This window comes from Cydia fagiglandana, chromosome 5, assembly GCF_963556715.1.
Source record: "Cydia fagiglandana chromosome 5, ilCydFagi1.1, whole genome shotgun sequence".
NCBI lineage: Eukaryota > Metazoa > Arthropoda > Insecta > Lepidoptera > Tortricidae > Cydia > Cydia fagiglandana.
This window is the reverse complement of record NC_085936.1, coordinates 11,210,720-11,232,240: the sequence shown is the minus strand read 5'-3', so window position 1 is coordinate 11,232,240 and position 21,521 is coordinate 11,210,720. Positions and strand designations below refer to the sequence as shown.

The 21,521-nt window shown below is 36.6% G+C and overlaps 1 protein-coding gene and 1 long non-coding RNA gene across 5 annotated transcripts in view; both read right to left on the bottom strand.

The window, feature by feature from the left end:
• Positions 1 to 21,521, bottom strand: part of LOC134664486 (uncharacterized) — a 469,507-nt gene that overhangs the window by 106,709 nt on the left and 341,277 nt on the right. The window lies entirely within an intron of this gene.
• The window catches only part of LOC134664465 (disks large homolog 2-like), a 69,163-nt gene that overhangs the window by 5,040 nt on the left and 42,602 nt on the right, over positions 1 to 21,521 (bottom strand). For 3 of the 4 annotated variants that reach the window (XM_063521129.1, XM_063521130.1, XM_063521128.1), the window contains exons 5-8: positions 19,090 to 19,170; positions 16,536 to 16,736; positions 12,454 to 12,592; positions 11,744 to 11,813 (exon numbers count right to left, since the gene is read on the bottom strand). In XM_063521129.1, the coding sequence (XP_063377199.1) occupies positions 11,744 to 11,813; positions 12,454 to 12,592; positions 16,536 to 16,736; positions 19,090 to 19,170 (491 nt within the window). The remainder of the gene's footprint in view (positions 1 to 11,743; positions 11,814 to 12,453; positions 12,593 to 16,535; positions 16,737 to 19,089; positions 19,171 to 21,521) is intronic. The other variant, XM_063521131.1, reaches the window with a different exon arrangement.

The following is a 21,521-nucleotide window of genomic DNA, read 5'->3' as shown; positions in this document are numbered from 1 at the left end:
CATTTTTATAGCGAGCGTAGATACGCGTTTCTTATATTTTTTAGTCAAACATAATTTACACTATCCCATTCAGTAGGTATTTTCAGATCCCGCCTTTTTTTACTTTTTTTACCACTTTTAAGAGGCGTTTTTCTGTTATTTGCTTCAAACCGACTCTAAAATTAGAAGCGTTTTTGCTAATAAAACCACAAACAGCTACAAAAGTAAAAAACGCCTTAAGTGTGAACTGAATGGATATTTGTTAAAAAAAAATTAAGTGAATGGTTTTGATATTTATTTATTTTTTAAACAAGAAATTGGTGCTATAAATAACCTAATTTTATTTTGAAGGAAAAAGTTGCGCAAAAAAAGACCTTTTATTAATTTTTATGTTTTAAATGATACTCATTGCTGTAGCGAACTGTCACCAATGACAGATGATGGCAACAATGAAACATTGTAGTAGTGGTGCTTCAGGTGCTACAGCTATTGCCTACTTTCCAGCTTGGTTTTAGACCATCTATTGCCACATTTCCGAACAGTGGCGTGAAATAGTACATTGTAGGAGAGGACGGAAAATCGCTAAAAGATGGACGAGTGAGTTCGAGGGCCGACACGTTAGTGGAGGCCCTCGAATAATACGAGTCCATCTTTAGCGTTTCCGGCCGAGGCATTACATAGTGCTTTTCACGACTACTGCGAGGAAATAAGAAAACATTTGCATAACTATAAGTACTAGCCCGCGATTTCTCTGGTAGCAAATTACTAGCCACTGCCTGTACTGTCTCTTGAATTTCGGTAGGCGTAAGAATATCATTTTCTTCACTAGAAGAACTCATTTTTATAGCGAGCGTAGATACGCGTTTCTTATATTTTTTAGTCAAACATAATTTACACTATCCGATTCAGTAGGTATCTTCAGATCCCGCCTTTTTTTACTTTTTTTACCACTTATAAGAGGCGTTTTTCTGTGATTTGCTTCAAACCGACTCTAAAATTATAAGCGTTTTTGCTAATAAAACCACAAACAGCTACAAAAGTAAAAAACGCCTTAAGCGTGAACTGAATGGATAATTGTTAAAAAAAAATGAAGTGAATGGTTTTGATATTTCTTTTTTTTTTAACAAGAAATTGGTGCTATAAATAACCTAATTTTATTTTTGAAGGAAAAAGTTGCGCAAAAAAAGACCTTTTATTGATTTTTATGTTTTAAATGATACTCATTGCTGTAGCGAACTGTCACCAATGACAGATGATGACAACAATGAAACATTGTAGTAGTGGTGCTTCAGGTGCTACAGCTATTGCCTACTTTCCAGCTTGGTTTTAGACTATCTATTGCCACATTTCCGAACAGTGGCGTGAAAAATATATAAATTAATCTAAATCAAACGATTACATCTATATCATACAACTACGTGTACAGTATGTTGCAGAGAATACATTTGAAAATAACATGACTAATTATCTATCGCATTGAATATGCCATAATCATAAAACTAGTCACAAAAATCGTGTAGAATTTGAAAATATTTAACGTATATTTTGTTTGTATATAAAATTTGCTTTAACGTAAATAAATTACTTACTACATATTATCACGATATTGTAAGCATTGTTTTGAGTTGATTTACAAGAACATACAAATAATGGGTAGTTGTGAACAAATTAAGTAAAATTACCTTCGTTTTATTGAATTATTGAATGTTTTATCGGGTAGATGTAAATTAAGCAATGTGATTCTACCTTCCTTTAGTATTATTTTCTATCGGTCACCGGGGTATAAATACAGCCAGTCATTCTGAAGGAGGCCACTTCTAGTTCGGAGTTCAACGAGTTAACAAGGTAACTCTGTTATCGTATTTTGTAATTAAATATATTTGTTATTCTCAGTTGTTGAAAATAAAAGGTAATTATGTTAAATTGAGTATGATTTATTTCCTATTCTTGAATATATGCTTTTAGTTCAGAAATGGGGATTTACAAGCCCACATACCATTCGGTCACAGTTTTAATGGAATTTAAAATTATTTAATAACATTTTTATTAGTGTGTAGACTAATCTAGTATTTTTAAAAGTCATTGTTTTAACTGATAAATATAAAAATAACATAAAAAAGTGTTAAGGTTATTTTTAGCTAATGGATGATTTGTTTGAAACAGGAAGGATTATGTCGGAGGAACATGCCGATGACGATATGAGCGAGGGTTCAGTTGTCCTGGGCGTGACAACACGGCGCCGTGAGGAGCTGCCGGAACGAGGACGACATGTCACGCGGCAACGGAGTGAACGACGCAGCAGGACCCGGTCCCGGCCGCGAGGCAAGCGACCATCGAGGCTGCGTTCACGGTCGCCAAGGGAGCGTTTACGGACGCTTAGAAAGCGTTCACGGACACCGTTCAAGCGCTCTCGGGCGCTAAGGGAACGGTCACCTTCATCCTGTGAACGTGCACGATCGTCGAGGAAGCGTTTGCGTTCGCCGGGCAGCAGCGAGCGGACCAGGCGCCGCCGATACAACACGCCGTCTACAAGTCGACGGGAAAGACGACGCGAGTACCGGTCAACCGTGAGTGCTTCCAGTTCTTGTACAGACGATATGATTAGGAGTTGCCGAAGTAGTAGTAGTAAACATAGTTTAAATAGGAACGCTAATACATTTACCTTGCAAGATGTCATGGATCTGATGAAATCGTTGCCCTCATCTACATCTCAGCATCAGAATCATTTTTCAATGAATACCAACGCGGTCCCGGAATTTGATCCGGCCAGCAAAGAGCAAACAATAGACGCGTGGATTAGGAAAGTAGAGGAGTGTTCGACTTTGTACAAATGGACGGAAACTCAATTGATTCATTATGCCTTGCCTAAATTAGGTGGTGTTGCAAAAGTCTGGTACCAAGGGTTAACTTCACTTAACTACACTTGGCCAGAATGGAAAGAAAAGTTAACAAAAACATTTCCCACCGTTCAAAATTACGCGCAACTTTTACATGAAATGTTGGACAGAAAAGTAAGGCATAATGAATCACTTGAGCAATACTTTTATCATAAAATTAATTTACTTAATAGATGTGGAATAACTGACAAACGAGCTGTAGATTGTATCATATACGGGTTAGACGATAAAGGTATTAGGTTAGGAGCCCAGGCTGGTAAATTTAATGAACCAGAAGAGTTGTTAGCATACCTAAAGTCTATAAAAATTGAGGATTCAAAGGATAGGCGTTTCCCGTTCATCAAGAAATCGAGTGAACCACAAAAAGATAATGCGCGATCTAGTACTATTAAATGTTTTAATTGCAATGAGGTTGGTCACCCGAGTTTTAAATGTTCAAAACCCTTGATAACGTGTACTATATGCAAACGATTAGGACATCAGAGTATTAATTGCAGGCGGTTAGCCAAGACAAACAACGATAGCAATAAAAATAGTCAGGCAGAACAGTCGGTGTTAGAAGTTAAATTTGCCGGAGAAGTAGACAAGAAGTTTGTTCTTCCTATATTAGTTAACGACAAACCGAAGACGTGCTATGTAGATTTAGGGTGTCAACCTACCTTGATTAGACATAGTGATTTTCTAGAATTGGGTATAAGTCATTCCACGGACAATTTGAAGTTTTTAAAAGGATTTGGCGATGGCTATATAAAGCCTATAGGTAAATGCACTTTACAATTGCAAGTACAGTCGGTTAAAGCCTCGATTGAAGTATTGATAGTGTCAGATCATTTGTTAAAGCATCCTATATTACTCGGACATACTTTTACGGAGCGAGATGGTTTAATAATCATCAAAACGCATGAAAATTTAATTTTACAACAATTACCTTCGATGAAACAAGATATTGAAGAAATTAAATTGAAATTAAATGTAAGCTCTGAAGTAACTATTAAGTGTATGGATATGGTACCTATCGAGGCTGAGTCTGATCTTACTTGCAAGGTGTATGTGAACGAATCTATAAGAAATATTGGCAAGAATAAATATTGTATTTTACCTGGTCTCTATTCTTTGGTAAATGGAAAGGGGTGTGTAATGGTGGTGAATTTAAACTCTTTACCGGTTGCTTTTTGTAAAGGGCAGTTATTGATGAGAGCTTATGTTTTTCAAGAAAATAATTGCGCTGAAGTTAATAAAATAGATGTAGAGGAAAATAAAAATATAACAGATACTTTGCAGACAGAATTAAATTTGGAAAACCACAATAAATTAGAGCTGTTATTGCAAAAATACAAGGATTGTTTTTCATTCAGTTTGAAGGATTTAGGTTTGACTAATTTAAATGAAATGACAATTACGCTTAAAGATAATACTCCTGTGGTTTATAGACCTTATAGATTAGCATATTCAGAAAAAGACAAAGTAAAACAAATGATCAAAGAAATGTTGGATTGTGGCATCATAACTGAATCCACTTCATCTTATGCTAGTCCTATATTATTAGTACAAAAGAAAACAGGTGACCAGCGACTTTGTGTAGATTATAGAGCCTTAAATTCAAAAACCATTAAAGAACACTACCCTTTGCCAAGAATAGAGGACCAGATAGATCAGTTAGGAGGATATGAATATTTTATTACCCTCGATCTTGCATCAGGGTATTACCAAATACCAATCGCTCCAGGCTCACAGGATAAGACTTCGTTTGTCACCCCTGACGGTCAGTACCAATTTACGCGTATGCCGTTTGGGTTGGCAAATGCGCCGTCAGTGTTCCAAAAAACTATAAATACTATGCTCAAGGACCTCAAAAATAAAGAAGCTTTTGCATTTATGGACGACATAATTATTCCAGCTCATAGTGTAGAACAGGGAATGGAGCGATTGGAAATGGTTTTGAAATTGATTAGAGAGGCGGGCTTAACATTAAAGTTATCAAAATGTAAGTTCTTCTGTAGGACGATTGATTACTTAGGATTTGAGATAAACAAAGAAGGTGTACGGCCAGGATTAAGAAAAACTGATGCTGTACAGAATTTCAAGCGACCAGTAAATCAACATGAAGTTCGACAATTCATAGGCTTGGCGAGCTTTTTCCGCCGTTTCGTTAAGAACTTTGCCATAATTGCCAACCCCTTAACTAGTTTATTAAAAAAAGATAGCAAATGGGAGTGGGGTACGGAGCAAGAAAATGCGTTTAATTCACTGAAGACAGAACTAATTAAAAGACCTATCCTTGCTCTTTACAATCCTAAGGCCAATACTCAAATTCACACTGATGCTTGTAAGACTGGTATCGCAGGGATTTTGTTGCAACAGGACGACCAAGGTAGATGGCGTGCAGTGTCGTATTATAGTAGACAAACTACCCCAGAAGAACAGAAATATCATTCTTTCGAATTAGAGACCCTGGCAGTGATCGCATCTTTGAATAGGTTTAGAGTATATGTGTTAGGTATTCAATTTACCATAGTAACGGACTGTAGTGCATTGCGCACTACCTTATCGAAGAGAGATATGATACCTCGTATTAGCAGATGGTGGTTACAGTTACAGGAATACGACTGTACTATCGAATACAGGCCAGGGAATCGCATGAGTCATATTGACGCATTAAGTCGCAATGCTGTTCCAATGTTAGAAGAGCCCGAGCCTGTGTTCGATGTACTATTAGTAGAGACTGAGGATTGGTTGACCACAATGCAAGGAACTGACGAGGAAGTTAAGCGAATTAAGCGCACTTTAGAAGACCCTGAATCTCCCAAAGTGGTAGACATTCATAAGAACTACCAAATAAAAAATGGAAAGGTGTATAGAGTCATAGACGGTCAATTGAAATGGTTAGTACCTAAAGGGGTTAGGTGGCAATTACTTAAGAAAAACCATGACGGACTTGGTCATTTTGGAGTTGAAAAGACTCTAGATAAGATAAAAGCTCTATACTGGTTTCCCAAAATGAACAAGTTCGTCAAAAAGTATGTACAGTCATGTCTAGAGTGCTCTTATTACAAAACCCCAGCAGGCAAGCGACAGGGAATGCTTCACCCAATACCAAAAGTAGATCAGCCCTTTCACACGGTACACTTAGATCACCTGGGGCCATTTATTAAAAGCAAGTCTAAAAACGCTTATCTCTTAGTTTTGGTTGATGCTTATACTAAATATTCATGTTTATATGCGGTAAGGAATACCAAAACGCGAACGACCATAAAGGTTCTTAATCATTTTATGAGCTATTTTGGTATACCTAGCCGTTTGATTAGTGACAGGGGAACTTCATTCACAAGCAAAGGGTTCAAGCAGTTCGTATCAGCATTAGGTATAAGACATGTTTTGAATGCAGTGGCTACACCGAGAGCGAACGGTCAAGTTGAAAGGTACAACCGAACCATATTGGCGTCGCTCTCGGTAAAGAACCACGATCATAACGAGAATGAATGGGATAAGCATCTAGAAGAAATACAGCTAGGACTTAATACCACATTAAATAAGGCAATAGGCAAAAGTCCGGCTGAGGTACTTTTTGGAACTAGACTGAGAACAAAGGGTGATGGATTAGTAGCTTCATTAATTGATCAAGAAAATTCGAGCCAACGTTCAATCGATGATGTGCGGTGCGAGGTTAACATGAAAATTCAAGAAGAGCAACAAAAGAATAAGGAAAGATTTGACAGGGTTAGAAAAATAGCAAAAAAATATGAGGTAGGGGATCTTGTTAGAATAGAAAGAGATATTAATAGCAATAACGGCAAATCTAAAAAACTCCTACCTAAATTACAAGGACCTTATAAAATAGCTAAAGTGTTAGACATGGATAGATATTTAGTAGAAGACACGCCAATAACCCGAAAGCGGAATCGAAAGTACGAAGCAGTTATTGCGGTTGATAAAATACACCCATGGTTAACATTTACGCAAGATGTTATTGATTCAGGTAGCGAGAGCAGTGATACTGATGTAGACATGAGGGGAGTAGGAGATGACATTGCAAATGAATCACAGGGCGAGAGTAATTTGGAATAAATATGAGTTATATGATGATTGTGATGTTGATTATGACTATGAATACCTTAACAATGATATGATGAGTAGGATTTTGATTCCGAATTGACACACATATGAGTCGTAAGACATTTGGGAGTGTGATCAGTTTGGCATGTAGACTTCTTGGGTTGACACACAAAGGAGTCTTAAGGACAATTTGGAGTGTGTTCAATCCAAGACAATGAAGGCAGGAATTGACACACAAATGAGTCGTAAGACAATTGGGAGTGTGCTCAATTCTTCCCTATGAAAATAGCTCAAGAAAGGCTTTAAGTTATATAGCTGTAGCTTAAATGTTATTGGTCATATATTTCCCACAAGTATTCTAATGGTCGAGGGTAATAGGTACTTGACATAATACTTGTATAGTACGAAATTTCCATATTGTAATCGAAAGAGACTTGTGAAAAATATATTAGTGTTTAGGGCTGATTTTTAAGTATTAAGTATCTTTTGAATATTTACTATCGTGCGTATAAATAATTCAATTAATTAGTAAAATAAAATAAGAAATATTTAAACTTACGATTGTACCTAAAAGTCTGCCCTAATGATTGTAAATATTGTACGTAATTGATGGAACAATTACTTTGGTAAGATGGCCGAACGAATTAGAAAAAAAAAATTAAATTATATATTTTATTTTACTTTTCATAATTTTGTTTTCTAGAAATGTATGTTGGTATCAGACATAATATGTATTAGTGTTTTTGTAAGTCTAGACACAAATATGAATTTATTTGTTAATTAATGGAGTCGAATTATAAGCTTGATATCTTGTAATAATGCTATAACGAGAGGACTTCGTTTTTTCAGAATGGCCGACTGTAAGCATTGTTTTGAGTTGATTTACAAGAACATACAAATAATGGGTAGTTGGGAACAAATTAAGTAAAATTACCTTCGTTTTATTGAATATTTTATCGGGTAGATGTAAATTAAGCAATGTGATTCTACCTTCCTTTAGTATTATTTTCTATCGGTCACCGGGGTATAAATACAGCCAGTCATTCTGAAGGAGGCCACTTCTAGTTCGGAGTTCAACGAGTTAACAAGGTAACTCTGTTATCGTATTTTGTAATTAAATATATTTGTTATTCTCAGTTGTTGAAAATAAAAGGTAATTATGTTAAATTGAGTATGATTTATTTCCTATTCTTGAATATATGCTTTTAATATAAAATAAGCATTCACGGTACGTAACTCAACGACTAAATTAACTTGTAATTACTCGTAAAGCGCGATAGACGTCCTTTCAAATTTAGAAATTGTCCCCAAACTAAATGTATGCTATTATAACTTTAATTTTAGCTCCCCGACCCAAGTATATTTTCATACTTTGATACCGCCCGGAAACATTAAATTCATTAACTATTAATATTTGGTTGCTGATCTAAATTCTAAAGTTACATTGGGTAGAATGTACTTGCCAGAGCTTAGATCAAAATCAAAATCAAAAATCAAAAAGCATTTATTTCGTTAAATAGTATACAACATAACACATTAATGGTTGGGACTTCCTAGTAAGTATGTATGATACCTGTGTCAGGAAGCCCCGCTCTTCTACATTTGTCTAGTACATTTGTACACAGTTAACGACAATAAAGTCTAACATTGTGCAAACGGCTATTATTTTTTTAAGTACTTAAAACAAAATAATAACTTACGTAATATTATTATAACATTTCAATATTTGTATTATTATTAACATTTTAAATTCTACTTTATATTCAAACAAAAGAGAAAGAAGTGATTAGTTTACAATGCATGTATGTATGTGCGTGTGCGTGTGCGTGTGCGTGTGCGTGTGCGTGTGCGTGTGCGTGTGCGTGTGCGTGTGCGTGTGCGTGTGCGTGTGCGTGTGCGTGTGCGTGTGCGTGTGCGTGTGCGTGTGCGTGTGCGTGTGCGTGTGCGTGTGCGTGTGCGTGTGCGTGTGCGTGTGCGTGTGCGTGTGCGTGTGTGTGTGTGTGTGTGTGTGTGTGTGTGTGTAATACAATTTCTGTTTCGTCGTATGTTACATTTTTAAACCAATTTATTAGGGCTATTTTACATTCATACCAAGGTGTATTGATAATGCCTGATATTGTCTTCTTCCAAATTTAGATTTACAGAGCACTGGAGGGATAACAGTTTTTTTACGTCTACGTGATAAGATCGTTGTATCAAACTTTACAGTTTTATGAACTCGTAATACCGCCGCTGTAATATATAATTTTCTCATAGTAAGCTGTTCACTAATTTTATAAAGTTCTTGCGTTGGATAGCGATATGGTTTTTGGTGCATAACTTTTTGCAGACATCTTTGACTTCGTTCTACTTCTAAAAATTTACTCTTACTTGCACCACCCCATACAGTAATACAGTAATTCATGACTGACTGTGCTAGAGCTACGTAGATTTGTGACAGGAGCGATTTAGTAGTAATATACCTAAGTTTTTTGAAAATCCACACCAGTTTTCTAATTCTGTTACCGACATACTCAATTTGTGGATGCCAAGACAAACGCTGGTCAATTATAACCCCCAAGTATTTTGTTGTTTCAGCTTTAATTATCTGTGTACATTGCACAGTGTATAAGTATATCTTATTTTAAGAAAGATCTTCCTGTGCGTAACTACCTATAACCGCGCCAAGAATAGCTGAAGTGTCATGATTGAAAGCGAAAATTCAAGTTTAGACTTCTTATATTCTGCTATCACTTCCACACATTCGGAAAATCGCGGGGCACTTTTGGATGAGACTAGCCCAGGACCGGGATAAGTGGCGTACCTGAAGAGAGGCCTATGCTCAGCAGTGGGCGACTGAAGGCTAGAGATGATGATGATGATGATCACTTCCAAAACAAAATAATAAATCTGCATCATTTTTCATAAAACTTTAAATGTAAAGAATAACGAACTACGGCAAGTTTTAATAGCTATTATTTATCTGTGTCCATATTATTATCGATTACTGTGGAGTAGGGGAATACTTTCGGGATAATGGAATAACAAATAGGTATGTGCTTCTGAAACAATGTAAACAATATTATGTAATCAAGGAATGAATAATGAAATTATAGACTTATAGACACATGTCACCAAAGTCTTCATGAACCTACGTATACCTACCTATATAATTAAATTCGAGCCCGATTTTTATACTAAATATTCACTTTTTATTATTATTTTCGAGTTAAACGCGAACATTAAGTTTGCTTTTTATAATATTAATTAATTAATTACTCAAATATGTGACACAGCATTATAGTAAAAACCAAGACACTTTAACACTACAAAATAAGAAAAAAATACAAGGAAACGAAATAAAAAACCATTCTGAAGCCAATATTTGACGGGGAAAATAAACTCTATCGACAAATGTCATATCTATATTTTTCCTAACCAAATTATCATAACGCGTCTGATCAACTGCTCAGTTTAGGAATCACAAAGGTTATAAAAATAGGCGCTACTTTCTTTCACAATGCCACTAGATACAACTTGACACGAGCTCGAAACTGCACTGAACTTTATTGAGGACTTTTTTTCTTGGCCCGCACAAAAATTCCTTTAATCAGGATAAAACGCTTTGCATGTACCCAGCGAGCCACGCTCTTTGTCTGCGGCAAAATACCCTTAAATGACATGTGACCATAACTTTTAACATTCCGATTTTTGTATTAAACAAAATGTTCTTACGATTTCAAAAAGGGATTGTAAACGCATTTGTTGTTTGTAGGACTTTTTATGGAATTCGAATAAAAACACTTCACATGCCATTATATGCTCGCATAATGACTTAGAATAGGTACTTACACAATATTCCGAATAAAGCCTTATTTCAGCGCCTCTTAAGAGGCTGAGTAGTTAAAGTTGCAAAACTAGATCTATTTCTAAGACAGGTCTTGATTTTATTATTTCAATATGGGATTTGGATCAACTTTTATAAAGCATAATAAATCTTAAGCGCCTTACTACAACAAATCAGCTTTTATTTTATATATCTAGGAGTAGCTAAAGCATTTTCTGCATATTTAATCGCGTTTGTTGTAACACCAGGCATACACGATACGTTCTTGCCAAAAAAGGGGTTGCGAGTTAACGTTTTATAGTTTTTGACTTAGTGCCAAGCGACGGCGGTAACACTGGCAACACGTTAGCGTATACCGTAGAGTGAAACAACAGTAGAAATGCTATGTTCAGTACCTTGACTTGTGAATGTGCTACAGTTTGTTAGTATGAATATAATATTGATATTATCACATCAATCTGATCAAAGCTGATCTGTCGATCAGCAGGGGTTTATCCAAACTACGGCCCGCGAAAATGAAGCAGTGGCCTGGTCGTCGCCCTCGGGTCCTAAAGTTTTGAGACCCCTGTGATAAATTAAAATATAATTAAAGGAATAATCGATATATATATATAAGAACAATGCCTCATGGGCCTGTTTTAGATTTAAGCTAGTTATTAATATATTTTAGCAATACCACAGTATAGGTATATCTTGTTTGTAAATAAATGATAGTTACGATAGTAATATCTAATTCTAAAATCTTAGAAAGTCTATATACTGCGTACAGTTATGTCAGTACCATTGTAACTTAATCACACAAATCATTTCATACTAAAATAAAGTCTGAGATAAAATATTTTGATAATTTTAAGCAAACAACGACGGCTGACCGTTTAAATATTACTGACGGTAATTCACGCCAATTTCACGCCTCAAGTCAAGGTACGTCAAATGACTTCTATTCTGGCGAAATGAAACGTGCGGAGAAACAAAAGCGGGCTAGTACCTCGGGATTTCACTCGGCTCCTCTTCCAAAAGTTCATGAAGCGTGGAACACGACGTGGCTTGAGTTTTAGCTGTGCGGACAAATGAAGATTAAATTCCTTATTCCGTTAGTGTCTGCATGCTCATTACTTTAAAATGAAGTATCAACTGCTTGGTGAATTATACTGCATTTGTTTCAGTAAGTTATACTGTGACAGTCATAAGATCAGTAGTATCAGTACGAACAAGTGTATATTATCATTTATGACCCCCGTTACACTTAAAGATAACCCGTTTTGTTCAAGAGCAAACAACTTTAAATTTTCTTAAATGAGGAGTGTCTTTTCAAAATGGCTTATTTCACTATGAAAGCAATACAAAAATAAGCCCTTTTTTAAATACACTCCTCAAATAGTCTATATAATAAAGAAATCTAACTAAATATACCACCTTAACTTTACCACGGAAAAAAACAAGAGTGAAAAAATCCATGTTGGATCTTAAAAAACTAATTTCGCTCACTTTCTGCGACGTAATGCAAATAGGCCATATTTCAATACGCTATGTGAAAAGATATATTCAAATTTACACCGTGTTCCGTTCACCCCCACTGCATACTGCGTGTATAGAATGTTAATAAAAGTACATTTATTGCTCTTGAGTGTAATATAAATTTAGGTATACTTCAAGGCTACATACAAAATTTGGTTCGTAAAAAAAGGGTGCGCTTACTAGAATAAAGCGGAGCTGTTCTGGCAACGGGCGGAAAGGAGCCAGCGGGTAGCACGACCAACGTCACCTGTTCGCCCGTGCTCCGCAGAGCTGTCACGGCTTGCGCGTGGGTCGCCCCTATTAGTGACGTTTCTATACCCTGGACAAATTCATTATACATATACATAGTTATAATTTTTGTTACAAGACAAACATAAATTTTGTTATAGTCTACTATAAATACGTTTTTGGCAAAAATAAAACATTTGGTACATGATTTTGTCGCTGACTGTACTTTTCTTACACCAGGCAACTAAGAATCATCGAGACAATTCTAAAACCCCAAACACAATTAGTTTGCGTTGTTTCATAACAGAGTTCCTATGGCAACCTCCTGTGTCCATCATCAGATCAGCTCGATGGTACCGTAATAATATTGCATTGTCACCGGACTTACATATGTATGCAGATTTACAGCTCAATCAATATTAATATTAAGTAGGAGAACATGTTAAATTATGTTAATAAAAATAAATGGAAATTTCATGCAAAATACTTAAAGAAGGTTCATGTAAACGTTTATAAAGGCACTGGGCACGTGCCGCTCGATGGGCACGTTTTCCTCCTTCCTCCTTAACCATCTTAATAAAAATAGAATACCTTCATTTTATATAGCAGTAATTGACTTTTTTGAGAGTACTTATTCCTTTTTAACCGACTTCCAAATCCCAAAGGAGGAGGTTATCAATTCGGTTGTATGTTTTTTATTTTTTTTATTTTTTTTATTTTTTTTATTTTTTATGTTTGTTACTCCATATCTCCGTCATTACTGGACCGATTTTGAAAATTATTTTTTTGATTGAATGTATATGCATACAGATTGGTCCCGTTTCTGTCAAAACCCAGTTCTGATGATGGGTTCCATGAGGAATCGAGGGAACTCCTCAAATCTTAAAGGCATACATACAGTGATTTTTGGGTTTTTATCATCAAATCAAGCATATACATCCAAAAGAGTGACATTTGATGAAGTGGAACTGCTGATGATGATCAGAACGGAACTCCTCAACGACGCATAGTTCACGGTTGGCGATTTGTCCTCTTCGTTATGTTTGTTAAGCAAGTTCAGTTTTTAATGCACATTTTTGTCAAGCTCGAGTTCTGATGATGGGATCCATGAGGAATCGAGAGAACTCCTCAAATCTTAAAGGCATGCGTATAGAGATTTTTGTATTTACATCAGAAAATTAAGCATTTTCATTAAAAACTGTCACATTTGATGAAGTGGAACTGCTGATGATGATCAGAACAAAACTCTTCAACGACGCATAGTTCACGTTTCGAGATTTTTCCTCTTCGTTATGTTTGTTAAGTAAGTTAAGTTTTTAATGCACATTTTTGTCAAGCTCGAGTTCTGATGATGGGATCCATAAGGAATCGAGGGAACTCCTCAAATATTAAAGGCATGCGTATAGAGATTTTTGTATTTACCTCAGAAAATTAAGCATTTTCATTAAAAACTGTCGCATTTGATGAAGTGGAACTGCTGATGATGATCAGAACAGAACTCTTCAACGACGCATAGTTCACGTTTGGCGATTTTTCCTCTTCGTTATGCTTGTTAAGCAAGTTAAGTTTTTAAGCCACATTTTTGTCAAGCTCGAGTTCTGATGATGGGATCCATAAGGAATCGAGGGAACTCCTCAAATATTAAAGGAATACGCATAGATTTTTTTGTATTTTCATCATAAAATCAAGCATTTACATTAAAAACTGTCGCATTTGATGAAATGGAACTGCTGATGATGACCAGAATAGAACTCTTCAACAACGCATAGTACACATTTGGTGATTACGAATTTCGATTTTGATTTGGACTGGGTCCCGGACTCGGACCCAGAACCGGACTCATACCCGGATCCGGTTCGGACCCGGACCCGGACCTGGACTCGAACCCGGGCTCGGACCCGGACTCGGACCCGGACTCAGACCCGGACTCGGACCCGGACCTTGACCCGGAAAACCACTATGATACCTTAACTAAATAAACCACTATGATTACCTACCATAAAATGTGTAAGTATATAAGTATGATGATGCCAATCTTACTAGCCCCTCCCGCTTAAACCCCCGTACACCGCACCGCATGCGCCGTTAAGTGGGTTAGGTTAGGTTTGAACTGCGATCCTCACAGAACCGAACTGCTATCAGAGAAGTGGGTTAGGTTAGGCTAGAACTACGACCCTTACAGAAGCGAAATGCCAGTAGAAAAGTGGGTGGTTTTACCTCCTTTTCTACATAGTGTACCTCTATCTACAATAATCTTTCACCGGCCCCCATAGAAGTCGGTTTTTTTTTCTTAAAAATTATTATGTATAAAAATTTCTTGCAAACACCTAATTAAATGAGCATTAACCTATTTACCTACATATAAGTCTGACAATATGAATAATAATTTTTTCTTGTATTTTATTAATTTTTCAGACATGTACTAATGCGCTGTACTAATTTTTATGTTTAAAGTATGTAGTCTGTAATTTACCTATTATGTAATATATAGTTATAAATAATATAGGACAGTCTTACACACATCGACTAAGCTCCACAGTGAGTTCAAGAAGGCTTGTGTTGTGTTGTGGACTCAGATAACGATATTATAGAAATACTTAAATGCATAAAAAATTGGTACTAAAGACTGCTCATGAGCGACGGCTCATGATGATGATGTTGATTAATTAATTTTGCCAAGTCGTGAACCATAAAATTATTTCACACCATTTTTTCTAAGCGGGTCAGTAATATAAAATATACACATTTTTAATATAGTATTCACAATGTATATGCACACTTTGTATAATTTTGTTCAGTATAAGATTTGCATGGTATAATTGCTGTATTGTATAATGATAAAATGTCTAATTCCTGTTTGAATAACATTCAATGTACATAATTTCATATTTTATAAATGTTAATTTTCATAACAATTATATAGTCGAACGATTATAAACTATATTAGTTAGTTGATCTAAGAACATAAATAATAATGTTCAAAACGCCTAGCAGAATTGCAGAATTTATTTTTTACAACCACTCTAAAAATCCCTTAAATAGTTAACCATTGAAGAATTTTGTTCTGGCGCTTCGCCGGCCGCTACCGCGGCAGGCTCGCTTCGCTCGCTCGGCTCGCGCGCTGTTTGTTCGCAGTTCAACCTAACACTCCTCCTCGCTTCGCTCGTCGTCGTACCTAACGGAGACCTGCGTCATTATAGAACAACCGGCAGAACGTATTCATTTAGTTTCATATCTATTTGATCATATGTATAATTCAGAAGGTATTTATGTCATGTAATTATTATGTTATATATCAGATATTTCAAATATTTTTATTTGTAATAATTACTATAAGTTTTGTATGTTATACAAAAAATAATTAGCCAATACAATTTTTATATGACATACTAATATATGCGAAGTACATTAGATAATTTCTACAATATATATTAAAAACATATATTTTTTGTTGATATTCCTAACGTGTGTTATATATTGTGAATAATATTAAAATTAGATTATATCAAATGTTGGTATAAATTATAAGACGCACCCGATGAAACCAAATCTGGTTTACTTGATAGCATTTTTGAGGCGAATACAAATCATTCGTTAGCAGCTTTAACCACACCACTATATCTTCTCATCAGTCATCTGAATTGCGGACGACCTATAAATATTTGACCGAAGAGCTGGCTACCTCGCACAACGTATCAGCATTGCGATACAGCGAGGAAATGCCGCCAGCATCCTTGGTACAATGCCTCAAGGGCCTATTTTAGATTTAAGCTAGTTATTAATTTCATTTAGTAATCATCATCATTGGCCTGTTACATCAATAAGATGATGGTTTAAACAGCGTCTATATTAAGAGTGCGGCACTTCCGCAAATGACTATTAAGCCCAATGCGAGAGCGGCAGCCGCGACCGCATAGCTGGCAGGAGAATGCCGTTCCCGGTGATGAAGGTGGGAGAGCGGCGCGCTGATGTCTTAGTTTAGTAATACCACTGTATATATCTTGTTTGTAAATAAAAGATAAAAAAATACTTACATCTTCATCCCTAACAGCCAATATCTTATCACCTAGCCTCAGTCTGCCGTCGTGGTGCGCCGCGCCGCCGACCGCGATGTGCGACACGAAAACGCCTCCGCCGCCCGCTGCGTCGTCCGCTCCGCCTGCGATTCCCAGCCCCAGGCCCCGCGCCCCTCGCCACAGTGTGACCACCCGCGGGCGCCGGGCTCGACGAACCCGCTGTTGGTGATAAGTAAATGTCAGTAATGGCTCCTCTACACGATGGGCCAACGCCGGCCACTCCAAGAGACGCAGCCTTGCGGTAGAATGAGATAGCAATATCACTTGCTCCCTCTAACGCATAAATGCGTCCAGTGGTGTGGCCGGCGTTGGCCCATCGTGTAGAGGAGCCATAAAGTAAGCTACCTATCTACATAAACCGCTGATAGATAACAGAATCTAAGTGTGTATTTGGAATGTTGCCATCAGATGAAGTGGAGACAAATTGCTACAACGGCCATCCGAATTGAGAAGAATGAGGATGGAAATCAATCATGCACCATTGTATCTACATACAACACTATATAAATTACCACATCGGGGATGGACCACATTAGAGATTAGTGTACTGTAATGGCTCCTCTACACGATGGGCCAACGCCGGCCACTCCAAGGGACACATTTATGCGTTAGAGGGAGCAAGTGATCTGGGTCTCTATTGTTTCCCAAATAGTTTTAAGCCATAATGTATTGTTTGTCCGAATTTTCGTTAGTCATAATTGGTTTGTCTTAGAGACGCGTAACTTTTCAGGATTGCCATAAAACAAACCTAACCTAACCTATCTATAGAATAACCTTACGAAAATCCTGAAAAGTTAACGGTTTCAGTTTTATGACTAACGATAATATGACAAACGTTACATTATGACTTAAAACTTTATGGGAAACAAAGGGACCCCAAGTGATCTATTTCATTCTACCGCATGGCTTCGTCCCTTAGATTGGCCGGCGTTGGCCCATCGTGTAGAGGAGCCATAATCCTACCTAGAAAATGGGAGAGGTAGTCAAAGTTTAAGGTTGTCAACGTTTACGCTGAGTTTGTTGTTAAGGTTCTAATCAACCAAGAATGAATAATTATATGTGTACTTACACTACAAATATTATTATTAATTACAATAAAATAATATATTATTATTATTAGGGTTAGCAAAACTAACGTTCCTTTGCCTGCACAACCACAGATAAGAAAATTACTTGAAATTTGACAACCCTAAATAGCCAAAGGGATTTAGAATGGGACAATATGATTCGTCCCTGAATCGCTGTCAAACTTCGGTTTTGTAGGAAGTTTCACTTCTGTACGGTAATATTTACTAATTTACTACTACTTAGACGACGATAGGTATATGCTATACATACATAGAGAGTCACAGAGCACAGACTCTATAGATAAATAAGTACATAGAAAACATATCTCAGGAAAAAAAAATTTTTTAATTTATATAATAAATGTCCTTGTCAGGATTTGAACACGTCAGTGTCCTCCAGCTTTGTAAGCAGCATCTTTACCGACTAGGTTAGGAGGCCATTATCTAAAGAATAAATAATCGAATAATACCTAGAGGTTACAGGTTTTTTTTTTCTAAGTAGATGTTTTAGTGTCAGAATTTGTAAAATGTGACTTTGTGTCCAAACCTTCCCTTGCTGGTTAAAGGTGCTAGTTCATAAATTATTCGGTATCAAAACCTGGTTGCTTGTACATGCCTGCACACTATTGGGAGCGATAAATTATGCATGACTTGCAGGGTTTGAGACACCCGGTGATCTGTTGCAGTAAAGTTATGCAATCTAAGTCATATTTGTACAACATAATGTGATGTAAAGATATCTGTGAATGGTGGGATGCGTTAACAATGTTAAACAAGATGCTCATATATAAACAAACAAACAGCCAAGTAAGTAGTTTGCATATATGTCATCTTCTTTTGGCAACATCGATATAATTAAATAGAGACATACAAGCAATTTAATAGTCCCATTTTTAAGGCGTGGGGGATCACGCCAATGACCTTCGATCTGAATCCCTTAGTTTTCTAATGTTTTTTGTAGCTTATCATATTAACAACAACGGATTTAAGCAATATAGTATCCCATGTTTACTTCAAAGTTCATTGTCTTCGAGATATTTGGCATCAAAGTTGAACAATTTTAGGCTGCTAACTGGTTTTCTGACCATAACTTTTGTGTTAATTACCTAGTTTAAAATTACGAAGAAACGACGTAGAAGACGTCAAAGACAGTTCGTAATATACACAATGCAGATTTCGAAATACAAATATGTGGTTTTCGTACATATGTAAGATCCTTCACAGCAAACTAGATACGAAACAAGTGTTTTTTTGACAATGTTTATAAAATTCATAAAAAAAATAAGTATTCGTTTCATCCAAAATCCGGTAGACCAAAACGGAGATAAAAGATTGGATAACCGATAACCGTTTGTCTTATAATTCTATCTGTAGTGCAAAAAAAGGAGATACGATTCAAAACTTGAAAACCTCGGGTTTATAAATATAATAAAGTGTCCACTTACTAATCTTACAACATTTCCAGCCTTTTGTAGAGCGTCAACGGCTACAGAATGAGGGGCATTCTCCACCGAAACGTCATTAACCTGCAACATAAGCGAAAAATTAAGCGAATTCATACCAAAAACTTAAAAATGAAGATTTTGTGCACAAAATTTGCAACTAAATGAGGGTTTCTGTCCAGCTTTTTCGTTCCGCTAGCAAAAGCTACGGTTTACTCAAAATGAATATAAAAGGACTCATTTAGAATAAATCTAATTCGACCGTCTCTTTATATAAAATCTGCAGAAATAATGTATTTAAAGGGCCTTTCTCTTATTGTTCACAATGCATAATAATAACTTTGAATTAAACATAGAATGTAATAGGTACTTCTTTAGAAATACAACGTAAAATTTTAAAATGTGACACATTTATCTGTAGAGGAACTTTGTACGCTATCCAAAAGTAAAGTCCGTTGTAGCCGAGAACTTTGAAACGTGCTGTTGGCGATGATAGTTTCATAGTTCAAAATCACATAAAAAAGAAAAGAACTTCTAATGTTACAACGGATATCAAATTTAATAACCATCATAATTCACCTAATAAAAGGAAAAGTTTGCAGAGCACGTTTCCTAACTACGAGTTTTTAACTAGGCGATAAAAAGTTAGACATGTCGAAAGTTTCTGATTTCATTTGCCTGCCACCATTAAGTTCAATATTGCGGACGATTCTACAATATATTTTTACCTTACAGCTACATAATATATATAGGCTACAATAGGTAGTATGTAGCTGCAATATGGATATGACACAATAATAACAACAAAAGTTTGTATGTTGTTTGTATTGTCTTACCATATCCGACAAGAGATTGTAGAACATTTTTGAGGGCACCACTTTTTTACGTGGCTGTCACATTTTTGAGGTAAAATGCTTAAATATGGCAATAATTTACTATTGAATTATGTTAGTTCCAATTTGTGACGTTCCACGGAAAAAGGTACCTTATGGCGGCTGGCGCTTACGTCGCATAGTGCCGCAATAATATTTGAGTGGCGTTAATAATAGCGTAAGCGCCAACCGCCATAAGGTACCTACCTTTACCCGTGGGACGTCACATTTATTTTATTTCTACTATTTTATTGTATGTCGCACTATAACAGCGCAGAGGGGCATTTCTGTTTAAAGTTGTATCCACGACTTGCATTTTAGTGCTCTTTAGATCCTCATACGAGATAAGAAGTGTACCCAAAGTTTCATACATATTTTTTTGTCTGTTTTGTTACGGTCATAGAAGGTTGTATTGAAAACCGTAACCAAACGGACCAAAAATTGAGGGGATACTTTTTTTCTTAGCAAAAATGGAAAAAGCTCGTGATTCTGAGTAGAAATAATATAAAAATGCCCAATTCTAACACAAAGATTTTTGGCACAACTTTAAATAGAAATGCCTAGAGGCCTTTTAAGAGAGATGAATCTAGAAGCAAGGGATACTTAGGGATACCGTGGGAGCATTCCACGGGTTGTCCCGTACAAACGCATTGTATATCCTGTGTTGCGACTTTTTTCTCGGCATTTAAAGCAGGCGATTAATTTTCTGTGCATATTTTTGGCCATTTGTCATAGAAAAAAGGAAACTCTTATACCTTTAAATCTTCAGAAACTTCGCGTTTGTACGGGACAACGGTAGACAATTTCATGGAATGCTCCCGTGGCGGATACTATCCCCGAACGCACAATACGATACATCCGGATATGGTCCCCGCCAGGTGAAAAGACTATTACAGTGCAGCACTTATTAGTCATTGCACCAGAGTGTAAGGTAGGCTATTGTATATACGTTTGATGGACTGGATAATGGACTACGAGAGGAGACTTGCGGACACCTGCTGGGAAAATCAGTCTCAGAATTGCGAAAGGTAGGTGGTGACTCAGTACAAAAATAGGACTATGGAGTGGCTATGAGGTTGTCGAGAGATGAGTCTACATCTACAGTGAGTAGCCAGATCCCAGTAATCCGTTCAGCAAGCGTCCGGCGTTATAAAATTTAACAACACTTCCAACCTGGAGCATTCTGCTCTGGCGACTCCACTCTCGCCGGCCAGTCAAAGCAAGGTCAGAGCTCTTTGCTGCCCTTTTACTCATTAAGGACCAGTATTTAAAAAAAAGTACATAATAACGAGATCCTCTTTAGAGAGCGGTATGGTTGCTCAGTAAATTATATTTCTTATTCCGCTTGCCAGAACTTAGATCATTATTTCCCTTTTGAAACGTTTCATGCTCTACTACCCGTAAAAAAACCGGGCAAGTGCGAGTCGGCGCACGAAGGGTTCCGTACCATAACGCAAAAAAAAAAAAAAAAATTCAAAAAAAAACGGTCACCCATCCAAGTACTGACCACTCCCGACGTTTCTTAACTTTGGTCAAAAATCACGTTTGTTGTATGGGAGCCCC